This window comes from Lactuca virosa, chromosome 5 (assembly GCF_052849685.1).
Source record: "Lactuca virosa cultivar CGN04683 chromosome 5, Lactuca_virosa_CGN04683_v6, whole genome shotgun sequence".
NCBI classification, from domain to species: Eukaryota; Viridiplantae; Streptophyta; class Magnoliopsida; order Asterales; family Asteraceae; genus Lactuca; species Lactuca virosa.
Window position 1 is genome coordinate 424,976,154 of NC_136430.1, and position 13,265 is coordinate 424,989,418.

The following is a 13,265-nucleotide window of genomic DNA, read 5'->3' on the forward strand; positions in this document are numbered from 1 at the left end:
AAAATGATATATTGTGTTACCTTTTAAAGATCAAAGAATAATATTAAAAATACAATATCTTAGTAGGAATAAACATGAAAGTACAATGTCTAAGTATGAAAAAAAGGTACAATATCTTAATAAAAAAATATAATGTGCAATGTTATATAAGTTGGAATTTGAAAATATAGTGCGATGTAGATTGTGGTTACATCTTAAAAGTACAAAAAGAATATTAAACGTACAATATCTTAATAGGAATTAAATTGAAAGTAATGATAACCAAAACCAAAAATTTTGGCTTTTCAAAGTGCAATATCTTAATAAGAAAAATAATTACAAGTACTTCTAGATACAATGTTATTGCAATATCTTAAGAGGTAAAAGAATTAAAGTGGTTATACTTTAGTGTATAATGTCTTAATATTAAAAAATGTGAGTATAATTGGTTAGATTTCAAAGTTCATAATAGGAAAACAATGCAAGTATAATGATATAATTGTTAATCAAAATCAAACAAGTTTGATATGAATAGATTAAATTTCTTAATAGGTTGATTCTAAGTAAGGGAAAAAATTTAGAAGTATGGTGTCTTAATAGGTAAATTTTCAATGAAGTTTTTTACTAAAAAATAAATAAAACCTTAAGTGTGTGTATGACAATGTAATTGAAGGTATAATACTATAGTATTTTGCTATAATTAGTAACCAAAATCAATCAAGTTTCAAATTTCAATGTACAATGTCTTATAGGTAGAATTTTCATGTTCTCTTTATAAGGAAAAAGATAAAAATTAGAATTTCTTAATAGGTTGATTCTTAAAAACATAACACTATAACTAAAGGTATAATACTAAAATAGAATATCTTAATAGAAAGAAACTGTTGAGAGTATATAGAAACAAATGTGAAGAAAGTTTAGCTTTTCAGCAAAGTACAGAAAGTTTGGCTTCTCACCTTGCTAGCTAAATTTATAATATTCTTAGGCTGTGTTTGGTACGTCACAGCTAGCTAGAAAGCTAGCTTATCTTTCGAGCTTTTTTAAGTTGTCATGTTTGGTAAGCAAAAAAGTAGCTTATAAGCTAGCTTTTTAAAAAGCTACTTAGACTAGCTTTTTAGGAGCTTTTTTAAAATTTTCCAAATATACCCCTTAATTAATTATAAAAACACATTCTTTTAAATGTCTTTTTACGTCATTTCATATTTTTCAGCTAGTTTTATCAAACATCATTTTTTATCGGCTAGCTTTTTATTTAACAGCTAGCTTTTCAGCTAGTACGCCAAACATAGCCTTAATGTTATCCAAAGATGACAATTATGTCTCTCCTAAAATATAAAATAGCATTAATTTCCTGACCACAAACCCAAGTGTCCAAAAGCTGTTTGGTAAAAATTTATAAAATAAAACATTCTTGGTAACATCTATTTTTTTTCAAACCCAAAAATATTCATATCTCACTCAAATTAACATCTTATAAATTTAAGATACATCTTCCTATATGACACCCACAAAGCTTCAACGCCATCATTGAATTCCTAAATATATCACAAACAAATGGAATAAGAAATTTCATTCCCATTTCTATTTCATGTGTTGAGAGAGATTTCAAGAATTACCTTCAAACCACCCATAGAAGAACCAATCAATTGATTGTTGCTGGAAACCTTGAAAATTTAAAACCAAAATATTAAAAGTACAATCAATGCTTCTATGTAAAGAAATATTATTAAAAAAAAACTCCAAATCATAATTGGTAACAACCTATAGTAATATTATACCTACTTCTTCTTCTCTTTATCTGTACCTCTCCTATGATTATGAAGAATCTGGAGCTCAATAACTCCCACACACATCAATCCCAAGGTTAAATGAAGATGTTTTCAGAATTATCTATTTACCTGAAGAAGATTAATAATTGTTCATTAGTTAATTTAATTTAACACAGCATTCCACCCACTAAAGACATTTTTAATTTGTAGGTTTAGATATATATGACACTATCTACAAGCTTTTCCATAACTAAATTAAAATTTCCATTTCAAAGTAGAAATTAATGATAGAAATCATAACAAAAAATAATTAAGAATCTAGTACAAGTAACCAATAGTACATCTTCCATACTCATAGACCAAAGTGACTTTTCTTTAGACGTTTTAGTTGCTTCCTAAATTTGTAATTAAAAAAAAAATCATGTTGACATGGCAGTATTTGCATATTATGAGTTATAGGTGATGAAGAATAATAAGTGAAGATAATAAAGATGCAGAATTTGTTAGTTACCATGTAAACAAGGGCGGAGCCACCCTAGAACCAGGGTAGGCCCAGGCCCACCCTCAAATTTTCAATTTTTTTTTTATATTTCAAAATAAAATAATATTTGGGTGTAAGTAATTCAGAAAACATATGTAGTGGAGTTGGCAAGGCACATAATATCAAATCCTTAAAGACTATGGGATCCATTTCATGGCTTTACATTTTGACATGTTTTTTTAAATAATTCATTTTTAAAGTTAGCTCCTCATATTTAGAAATTCAATTTCTATAATAAGTTAGTTTTTAAAATTTACATATTTCATACCTTAAATTTTATAAATTTGCACAATTCCATTCTTAGATAAGTTTATTTATTTTTTAGTTTTTCTTTTTCAAATTTAATTTACTTATATATAAAAAATTGTATTTAAGGGGTTATTTTACACCTTCAAAATCAATGCTCAAATGACCCCTTCTCACAATGAGAATGTATATAACCCTATTCCGGTCTGGTCCGGTTACAATCATAGAATCGACTCGATCATTAGATTATAGATTATAAGTTCATAACCCAAGCCCATTAACATTTTGGGCCGGCCATATATATATATATATATATATATATATATATATATATATATATATATATATATATATATATATAAAAGGAATACCCTAAAAAATTTTTTTGGCTCCGCCCCTGCATGTAAATACAAGTCGTATATAGAAGATGTCGGTATTTTGATTTTCAAGAACCAAAACCACAAGATGAACATCAAAAATGAATTCAAATGTCAAAAAAGAATAAAAACTTAAATTAGAATTTGATTAAGGGGGAAAATGAAAATGTTAATGAGAGGAGGGCGTAAAATGGTAAGAAACAGTAACCTTTTCAAAGACCGATTGAAACAGTAAAAATCTATAAAAATAAAAAATAAAAAAAATAAAAAAAATAAAAAAATTGTACGCTTTTACTGATTGAAACAGTAAAAATCTATACAAAGAGGTGACTTTTTGATTAAAACTGGTAAGAAAAAATAGGTATGAAAAGCCAAAAAGAAAGAAAGTTCTTCTTGATAATAAGAAGGAGAGATTAAACAGAAGACAAGATGGTTGTTTAGGGGCGGGGTATTTCAGAAGGGGTAAAAAGGGAATTCTGCCAAATAATGGGATAGTTTATAAATTTAGTCTGTGAGTTTGTGAGAGAAGGGCATCTTTTTTGTGAAATCAGGTTTTGCACCTCGAATCTCTAGGGTTTAATTGTTCATTTTTGGTGTTATTTTGAAGCTTGGATTATCTGTTCTTATTCTCTGATTTCAAATTAGTGAAAGCACATTTGTGGAACAAACACATAATAGTAGAGAGAATAAGCCTCGGTAGACATCAAAAATACATAAATAAATATGATGAAATTAATCAACATTAACTATTGTTTGATGCTCCAGATTTTCGGGTTTTACTTGATTTTGATGTTTTTATCTCCATCTATGTATCCAACAACAACTCCATTCTTTAGTTCAACAACATTATCACCTGTAACTACAACCACTTGAGCTTCAAGGACATCCCAAACAATAATTAATAATTAATCCACTTTCAAAAGCAACTAAAACTCTTCAAAAGAACAAGCAATTGGATATTTTATTCGGGCAAACTGTATAAGATTTAGTCTCTTTCTTCTCCAAGGCTGCAAATCAATCCTCCAAATTAAACAAAAAATAAATTGTTATTAAAAAAACTTATTTTGAGAAGAAGTGACTATAAAACTCAAACTGATTTGAAATCTTTGAGATTTTGAGAAAATTGTTAGTTATTGTGTCTTACGAAAAGAAAGTAATGTATGTTTTATATAATCTTTCTTCTTAAAGCTCCATTTAATGAAATATCCAAAGATTTCAACTAAATTACAAAAACAAATGAAGCGTTACACTCAGTAAGACTAAAATTCTAACATTTAACAAAAACCAATCTTTTTAATACCTGATTACAAGAAACCCTTACAACATATCATCATCTTCATAATTATCAAATGAAATTGCATATGATGACCTGGCATTTACAACTGATCACTGAAGGTCGACTGTGGTTTGCTCTTCTGATAATATCAACATGATTCTTGTTTGGATCATCTCTGCTTTTGTTGCTTGAGGTTGTACTTATCTAAAATCATTACCATGGGATTGGCCAAGTGGGACCCTGATTGGAAAAAGTCAAACTTTGACTGTGAATGGAGTTTTCTTGCTTAACTCAGACCACAAAAAACCTAAATTATCTGGATAGGTAGTTTAGTGTATTATGTGAAAAATGAGAAATAAGAAACTAGTTGCTACCTGTATATCATTGTCATTGGATATGCTGACCAAAAACCCTTTGTTGGATAGAAACTGCAAGAGAAAAACAATAAAAAAAAATCTTCTTAAAAGATTTACGTGTTCCATATCCTAGAATGGCTTAGAACTTAGAAGGTAGTTACTTTGGAGAAATTAGAAGTCCTTCAATGTTATCACCACCAATCACTTTTATTATGACATCTCAAGGAATTAATAGGAGAAAAGGTTACTAAATGAAGTTGCATACCCACACACAGAAAACTGTGATCTGATCAAATTGCTTATTCATAAAACTGAAATGCATTCTCAAAACCATCCAAACACACAAAAGCATTGGCGAATCGATCAACAAAACGATCGAAACACAGACACTCTATATTAGATTTTACAGCAAAACCCCCAATGAAAAGAAAAAGAAGAAACCCCCCCCAACGAAAAGATCAACCAAGGTATAGAAACAGTCTGTAGTGCAGTTAATTAAACCCAGAAAATCAAATTTTACAAAAATAAGAACGTCATCGAAATAATAGAGGGTAAAACAAGACACCCTATTGAGAAGAGAGAGAGAGAGAACTGAGAAAACAGCAATTAACCTTGGATTTTTCTCATCCCTACATCAATTTTAAACTTACAGAGGAAATTACAGCATCCACGATCTTGATGATTATTGGATTAAAGCCATGGTAGTGGGTCTCCTGCTAAGGATTGGGACAGGGGGTGTTTAGTTCTCCGCGGAGCGGAGTTACAGAGATCACTCTGAGCCTCCGGCGACCGGCGGTGTTTGGGTGTGTTGAGAGCGGGACGATTGAAATATATTATGCGCCAACACCGACCCAATCTTTTCGACTTCCAACGGTTATTTATTTATTTATTATCTAATATTTAAAACCTTTCCATAATTAACACTTCCTGTTAAATCATTTATTTATTTATCTATAAAACAACTCGAGTCGATCAATTAATGTTTGATTTCGATTTTTTATAAGATAATATATGTATTAACTAAATATTTATACTTTTATATGATTGTTTTAGTTTGGAATTGGACATTGTAATGTTTTAACATGTACATAATTCTTAGAGAGGAGGGTCTCGTCGCGACTTTTACAGACAGTAAATGGCAGTATTGGCGGTACCGCCGGTTATTTGTTCCTTGTTAAATGGGTTCATTTGTTTAAGGCATTAAATCGGTTTCACTAACCCATTGATTTTTTACTAAATTTATTGACAACCGAATGCATGTGAATGCATGCGATTCACATGCAGATACAAAGAAATATAGGCCCACCTACCCACTTTTAACTTTTGCATGCATCTTTGGTCCTTTTCTTTTATTTATTTATTTTTAATTTTTTGCATTAAAATATAAGTTTGTATAAACTTGAAACTCAAATTTCACTAAACTCTAGTTGTTTTGTCTGAAATTTTTTATAATTTGCTCAATTTCTTCGGTGACATTCAATGGATTCCTGAGGCAAAGTTAAACAAACCGGTTCTAACCAAAGACTTAAATCCACACCAGACAATTCAAGTTAAAATATTCTATTTTCTTTTCCATAATTTCAAAACCCAAACAATCGGCAATACCAAAACTACCCATAACAAAATTACCAAATGCAACAATCTTACAACATATTTCTCAAAGGGTTCCAGAAACTCAATTCCAATCTTCTCAACCCGAGAAATTCCTTGATGCTCAAAATATAGAATTTGACAGTTCTAGTGACGACCCGGCTCCCAAAAGAAACGCAAAAGAAACCAGTGAGGAATTGCAACCCGTTGCTGAGAAAAAACGCAAATATACTGTAACATCCTAAAATTTAAGACTGAGTTCTTAAATAAATAAAGTGAATAAAAGAGAGATGATGTATATAGTTAAAGCATTAATGAGTAAGCATATCGTTAGTTGATATGAAATTTAGAAGGTTAGAAGTGAAAATTATAACATCTTAAAAGTTAAAGGGCTATTTTGTGACAATCAGGTGAAACTTAGGTTTGACTAGCTATTTGACCAACTTAATAACTTGGACTAAGTTGGTGAAGATTTGGATGTAGAGGGACCATTTTGGAGGTTAATTGAAGCTTCTAAGTTAGTTTGGAGTTATTTTGAAAGAGCTTTTGAAAAGAGAGACCAAAAGTGGCAAGTTAGGAAAGTTCAAAAGTAGTTAATGGGTCTTCTCTCCCATTTGATTGGGAAGAACGTGACTAAGAGAAAGATAAAGGGAAATGGTGATTTCTATGAAGCAAATGAAGATTTAGAGTGGTTTTTTTTGAAACGGCAAATACATACTTTACTCCTAAAATCCACCTATGTCCACTGCGGGACTTGAACCCTCAACCTCAACAAGGGAGGGCAACACCGGATACCTTGATGAATCAAGTTAGTAATTGAAGATATGAAGCAACATCAAGCTTGAGAGGTATAATTTCTTATTCTCAAACTATATATTTTGAATTCAAGGTTTGGGAAAAACCCCAATGTCGAAATTAGTTTGATTCCTTGATTAGGTTATGGTTTCTAACCTCCCTTGAGTTGTTTTGATGATCCCAATCTCAATCCAATCATCCTATTGATGGATTTGAGGATTTGAGTGAAAACCCTAATGAACCCTAGAAGTTCAAATTGGGGATTTCATGTTTATATGTTAGATTGGAATGGATTCAATGACCTAGATGATGTTTGATGACAATAAAGCAATTGGAATGCTTAAACACACCCATGATGATAGAATCAAGTATAAACATGGATTTTAGGTGATTTTGGGGAAAATGTGATAAAAATAAAGGAATCATTTGTATGTGATCATTTGATGATTATATTATATCTATAAACATAAGTTGATACTAATAATATGATTTGAATGCGAGAACATGAAGGTCTGAGTGATCTATAGTTGAATTTATGGAATAATTAGCCATAAGGTCATTTTTGGAAATCTATGGATAACTACATGATGATTGACGTATAAGAAGTGAATGACATGCATGAACATGAATTGACACTCTAGATATTATATTGAAACACAAACATGGAGGTATGCTATTAAGGTTTTAGCTCTAGTGATTACTTTGGCCCAAAGGGCACAATGGGGAAGTTGGAATTGGACATTCTGTAACTCTATTATGGAATTAACATGAGCTTTGTGTAATGTTAAGCACTTGACAACACCCAATGATGTATTAGATGATTTGTGAAAAAGTAATATTGGTTAAAGAGTGTTCTTGATCAACTTGAGCTCTTAACCCTTTCATTTGAGTGTTTATAAGCATTATGAACTTAGCATTGTGACAAAGGTCTTAATGATTAAGTTATTATGAGGATAGGGGTTAACTGAGTATTTGAGAAGTTGATAACCTTTATTTAGTCCTTAATAACCATGTTCAAATCCTGGCACTACTCAGCCCTTGTGGCCATGGAGGTTCGTTTGCAGTGACTCCAGGGCATGAGGCAAAGCCTCATGTTTGCAGCGGGGGATTAGTCGGTGCGTGAAAGCTGGCCCGGAAATCCTCGTTAGGGAAGTTCCCTTTCCAAAAAAACACTTGGTAAAGTTTAGTGGCCATTGGAGGTCTAGGGAACAAGTTACAAAGCATTTAACAAATTTTTGCCCAAAATGGTGACCTGCACTTTTGATACGGAGGCGTGTCAAATGTCCTGTTAAGTACATATTTTTTCATGGAAAATCTAGTAAATGACCTCCGATTGTCCTCAAACTTTATGTTGAAAATCTTAGAAGGGTAATTTGGTCATTTTGTTGACCTTCACCTTCATGTTATATATGTGATGTTAGAGAGTGTTGCTCTAAGGAAAGGAACTAAATAAGGACTAGCTAAGCTTCTCATGATTGAGGTCAGTACTGTTGGCATTTTTCCCATTTTAGGGTACATGGAAAAATGATTTTATGGTAATGAAACACCAATAATGCTTTGATATATGAAATGTTTTGAAATAAAAGTGTCAAATGCTTTTGGAAATGATGTTTTGAAAGAATGCCTTGAAGGAAAGAACGTTTTTTTAAAGAAAAGAATGTATTGGAAAAAAAACTATTGTTTGATATGGGAAATGTCTTTTCAAAGTATATCTAACTAGTAACCTACACTATTATAAATGATGATATGAGTATTGATAATGTGCAAAGTGAAAGCTAAAAAGAAAGTAAATAAATAATGAAAACTGTCTGAGTCGTGATGCCTCATAAGAGGTTTAGAGGAACCTACTAGGATGGTACCTTCCCCTTCATGAAGCAGATGTCATATATGCATGATGCATTGGTGGATTGATTATGTTCTTTCCATCTTGGTCTTGGAAATGATGTCATGGTGGAATGATTGGTTCTTTCCACCTTGGTCTTGGAAACGAAAGCATGATGCCTTGGTGGATTGATTTGTTCTTTCCACCTTGGTCTTGGAAATGGAAAATGGAAATGGAAATGGAAAAGAAGCTAATGGAATGATAAGATAAGAAATGAGACCTATGATATGATATGCTATGTTATGTACGAAATGATTTTTCATGTAAATGATTGAAAATGCTTTATGGTATGTATGAAAGGAGTTTTCCTTGAAAATAATTGAAAATGTTTTATGATCTAAAACTCATGTAGCTCACGAGACATTTTTGTCTTACGTATTCCTTTTTAATGTCATGTATCTCAAGTTATATTCAAGGAGAAAGATGATAGTAGAAGTAGAAGTTATGAGACAGAGAATAGAGTGGAACTTGTTAAGTTCATTATTTATTGTATTGATGTAATTCTTATTTGTTTGTTATGATTGTATTGATGCTTAATGGTAACACCCAATGTTTTTATTTTGTAAATGTTTTTGTGGGACCATTTTTGTTAAATGTGTGTTAATAACCGAATGTTTTTAAAACCATAGCATTTTAAAGTTTTGAAAGTTTTGGGGTGTTACATATACACACCGCTAAAAGCGAAAGAACTGGGTGAAACGCGAAGAGTTGGCTTTGGCTAGGGCATATGTCGATGTTTCTAAAGATAAAGTATGCGGAAATCAATAAAGTTTGGATGCATTTTGGGAGAGGGTTCTAGAGCATTTTAATTTTCAAATAGGAGGTTCGGATCGGTTACGGCACCAATAAACACAAAATGAATAAAGTTCGGATCAGATTGGTCGTGGGAACTGGCAGAATGTCATTCTCTTCATTAAGTGCTTAATCCTTAGAGATCTAAACCCAAAACTTCAGGTCTACTTTTCAATGACTTAATGGATAAAGTTTCTAAATTTATCCATTAGGACTTCATTCTAAAACTAGATCTACAATCCTAAGTCCTTAATAAAGCCAAAATGACACAAAGTGACTCCATTCTACAAAGCATATAGACCACAGAGGAGCCTTACTAAGGCATACTAAGTTCCTCAAACTCCAAGAGCATCGATGGAAGGGGCCAAAACCATCCAAATATGACCTCAAACTTGAATTTAGAAGAATAAGTGCCAAGATATGAACTTTATACATCCAACACCTCATAATCAAACAAGTTTAGTTTTATAATGTACAACATCATAACAAGAAAAAATAAAAGTAAAATATCTTTATTAGGCTACATTTTGAATGTGTAATCTTATCATTTGTTAGATGCTCAAACTATAAAGTCTTTATAGGAAAAATAAAAGTAAGGCATTGTACTTTGATATCGGTATTATAACATTGCACAACATCCAACTTTTGTATTTGTTTATAACATCCAACTTTCATATTTGGTTTATGGCAAACTTATTAAGGCATTGTATTTTTATATTTTCATAATAGCATAGTTGAAATAATTGGATTCATTTCAAGTTTCATTTTAGAACACCTTACTTTCGTATCTCTTTTATAACATCCTATCAAGGCAATCCACATTGAAAAATCTATCTTTATACATCAGTAAATGCATCGAATTTCTAATGTATTACATCAGTTTAATCAACTACATACATTTTGATGATGAACTAGATAGCAACTATTTAAATGCAAACACACCATACTTCGAATTTGCAAACATTTAATTATACATATAGCAGATAAGATTTGGAAATGGAATTAATACTTTTGAGAAACAGAGCCATTTTAGTTTTTTTTTTTTTTTTTTTTTTTTATTCAGAGTCGGAATCATGAATTCCAGAGTATCTAACTGTCCTACGTCTACTTTCGTCATATTCAGCTTCTTCATCCTCATCTTTTTTCTTCTCCTCAATTATACCTACACAAAACATAATTTCATTTATTTATTTTTTTACAGCATCCTACTTTCAAATTCTTGCATTTCACCCATTTATATATTTTTTTTGTCTAAAGATGTCAAACTTTTGATACTATATCTGATAATACTGCTACTTTTCTAACCAAATAAATGAATGTCTGTTGCTATTTCTTCCCCTTTTTATATATGTTTTTAAAAGTACAGGAACTTTTTAGAAAGAAAATTAATAAAAAAAATGTTACCTTTCTTGATCAATAAAGCTTCTATATCTGATAATACTGCTACTTTTCTAACCAAATAAATGAATGTCTGTTGCTATTTCTTCCCCTTTTTATATATGTTTTTAAAAGTACAGGAACTTTTTAGAAAGAAAATTAATAAAAAAAATGTTACCTTTCTTGATCAATAAAGCTTCTAACTTCCTTGTGCTGAAATCGTCTTTTCCTCCAAGATCTTGAAACCCAACAAGCCTATCTCCTGCAATTCCTTTTCTGAGAAAAAAAAAAGTTGAATTTTTAATCCCATAAAATATAACACAGAAAAGGAAAAATTGACATTAATAGAATTAATAAACAAACATGTCTGACCTGAACAATATGACACATGGCAATGTCTTGATTCCTAGTTTTGTCACAAAGAACGGGGCATTCTGTATGTAATATTTAAAAATGTTAAAAAATATATATGTAGAGAAAATAAAACATTGATGTTAAAAATGATAATAACAAACCTCTGCATCTAGCTTAACAAATTTGGCATCAAGATGGCTTGTTGCAAGAGACTTCAAATGCTTATCCATTATCCTATAATAACAGATATTATATATATCAAGAAAGTATATGGTGAAAATTGTTTGTTAGAATCTTAAAAGGGCAAAATGGTCACTTACTTGCAGCGATAGAACTCCCGATGGTAGAAATGGCAAATCACCTTTTCACTGGTAGTGACTTCACTCAAAAAGTCTCCTTCAGTTATCTCCCTATACTCTCCATGCCCTTTTTTCGTTAATGATTGTCTCTTTTCGGCTTCTCTCTTTTCCAACAAAAAAATTTAATAAAAAACATATGAGACTTTACCAAATTTCATTTTCTACTTGTGTTTGCATTATAATAATCAAATTACAACCTTAAGAGCTGCAATCCTATCTGCATGCAGCTTTTCCAGCTCAGGATCCTGATATACAGTTCCATAAAAGTGGAATTAAAATGAAGAATTTGATTAAAAAACATGTATATTATACAATAAACATGCATTTGCAACTTACATCCATCAAATCATCTAGATCAACCTCCTCATTAACAGAGTATGATGATTGTGCCTTTTCATGAGCTGCAACTTCCTATAAGAATTAAATAGATACATGAGTACTATTGATCAATGTGAAGGAGCAAAATATACATTAAAATCACTCATCCTTCATCAGTTGTCACTATCAAAAAGGGTACAAGACATTTTTCTCTTTTTACACTTTCATTCATCAATGTGAAGGAGCAGAATGCTCACTATTTATAAAATTCAATACAAATCTTGAATATGTTAAGCATTCTCTTCACAGATTACTGGTTTTACTAGTTTTTAGCTTCAAAATAAAGATCTTTTGGGCTAAACATAAAATTTATTACTACAGTAAACTCCCGGAAAAAGAAACTACTGCAATTGGAATCTGATAAACATATCTCGTCTCAGTTTACAAACCCTACAATGAAATCTAGTGTTTGAAAAAAAAAAGTAAAATTAATATCGTAAGAGAATTTGAACTTCATGACATAGAAATACAAATACCTTCTGATAATCACGAGCAGCTGCAGCCATTACATTTCCAAATGCTAGAGTCTGCAGAGTCGATTTAACTGAATCGGGATCCATGTCTACAGACGCTAATTACTTCTTTTATCTCTGTAGAAATCCTACATAGTTCGAAGAGTAAAACATCCAGATATTATCATGAATCGGCACATAAATCAAAGGTTAAAAGGGATACAAGGATCTGAAACAATGTTGAAATTACAGTACGCCTATCGATTTTGAATCGGAGATAAGTATGGAACCTAATCTTACCACGGATCTCAGATTTGGTGAGAGATGTTCTGAAAATCGAATGTCTTTCAAACTATTGAAATTTGGTCCTTCGATCGAATGTCTTTCAAACTTTCTTCTGCAGACCTCTTAAAAAACAAAAATAATAATGAGATGAAATAGAATGAAATAAAAAACATTAAAACCTTCCATTCTTTTGTTTCCCTACTTCAATTTTGATTTTACCGAAGAAAATCACATCCCAACAGAAGATATAAAAACACGGTTTTATTTTTGTTATTTTTTTTTTCTCTTTTCATAGTTAGAACATCGATTTATTATTATGTTTATTGATTAATCGTTATAATAATGATTTACTTTGGACTTTGACATTGCAATATTCAAACAAAATTGCATCTTAGATTGTATTTCACATATATATAACAAATAAATTATAAAAATTGTCCTTGTAGTTGATATAATT

The 13,265-nt window shown here is 30.8% G+C and overlaps 1 protein-coding gene and 2 long non-coding RNA genes across 4 annotated transcripts; all 3 read right to left on the minus strand.

Moving 5' to 3' along the window:
• Positions 1–1,424: 1,424 nt before the first annotated feature.
• Positions 1,425–1,870, minus strand: LOC145114729 (uncharacterized). Its single transcript, XR_013711177.1, has 3 exons — positions 1,758–1,870; positions 1,596–1,643; positions 1,425–1,514 (listed from the first exon to the last, which is right to left on the minus strand). It is a non-coding gene; the product is annotated as an uncharacterized LOC145114729 (long non-coding RNA).
• A 1,722-nt stretch (positions 1,871–3,592) lies between these two features.
• LOC145116505 (uncharacterized) lies at positions 3,593–5,397 on the minus strand. 2 transcript variants are annotated; one of them, XR_013712125.1, is made up of 4 exons: positions 5,195–5,397; positions 4,563–4,616; positions 4,213–4,428; positions 3,593–3,919 (listed from the first exon to the last, which is right to left on the minus strand). It is a non-coding gene; the product is annotated as an uncharacterized LOC145116505 (long non-coding RNA). The 2 variants fall into 2 exon arrangements; XR_013712126.1 differs by having other exon boundaries at positions 3,593–3,932.
• Positions 5,398–10,636: 5,239 nt separating this feature from the next.
• Positions 10,637–12,999, minus strand: LOC145112754 (thioredoxin domain-containing protein PLP3B-like). The gene is made up of 9 exons (XM_079048884.1): positions 12,824–12,999; positions 12,548–12,672; positions 12,030–12,104; positions 11,891–11,938; positions 11,655–11,797; positions 11,496–11,568; positions 11,353–11,414; positions 11,159–11,256; positions 10,637–10,765 (listed from the first exon to the last, which is right to left on the minus strand). The coding sequence occupies exons 2-9, from the start codon at positions 12,629–12,631 to the stop codon at positions 10,659–10,661; spliced, it is 690 nt and encodes a 229-aa protein (XP_078905010.1). The 5' UTR covers positions 12,632–12,672; positions 12,824–12,999; the 3' UTR covers positions 10,637–10,658.
• Positions 13,000–13,265: the final 266 nt, after the last annotated feature.

What these genes read in the sequence shown, in the direction of transcription:
- LOC145112754 (XM_079048884.1), bottom strand. Translation starts at nt 12,631, where the DNA reads ATGGATCCCGATTCAGTTAAATCGACTCTGCAGACTCTAGCATTTGGA. An exon ending in ATAGGATTGCAGCTCTTAAG is followed by an intron (nt 11,798 to 11,890) that starts GTTGTAATTTGA and finishes TTGTTGGAAAAG; the next exon opens with AGAGAAGCCGAAAAGAGACA. An exon ending in CCATGTGTCATATTGTTCAG is followed by an intron (nt 11,257 to 11,352) that starts GTCAGACATGTT and finishes TTTTTTTCTCAG; the next exon opens with AAAAGGAATTGCAGGAGATA.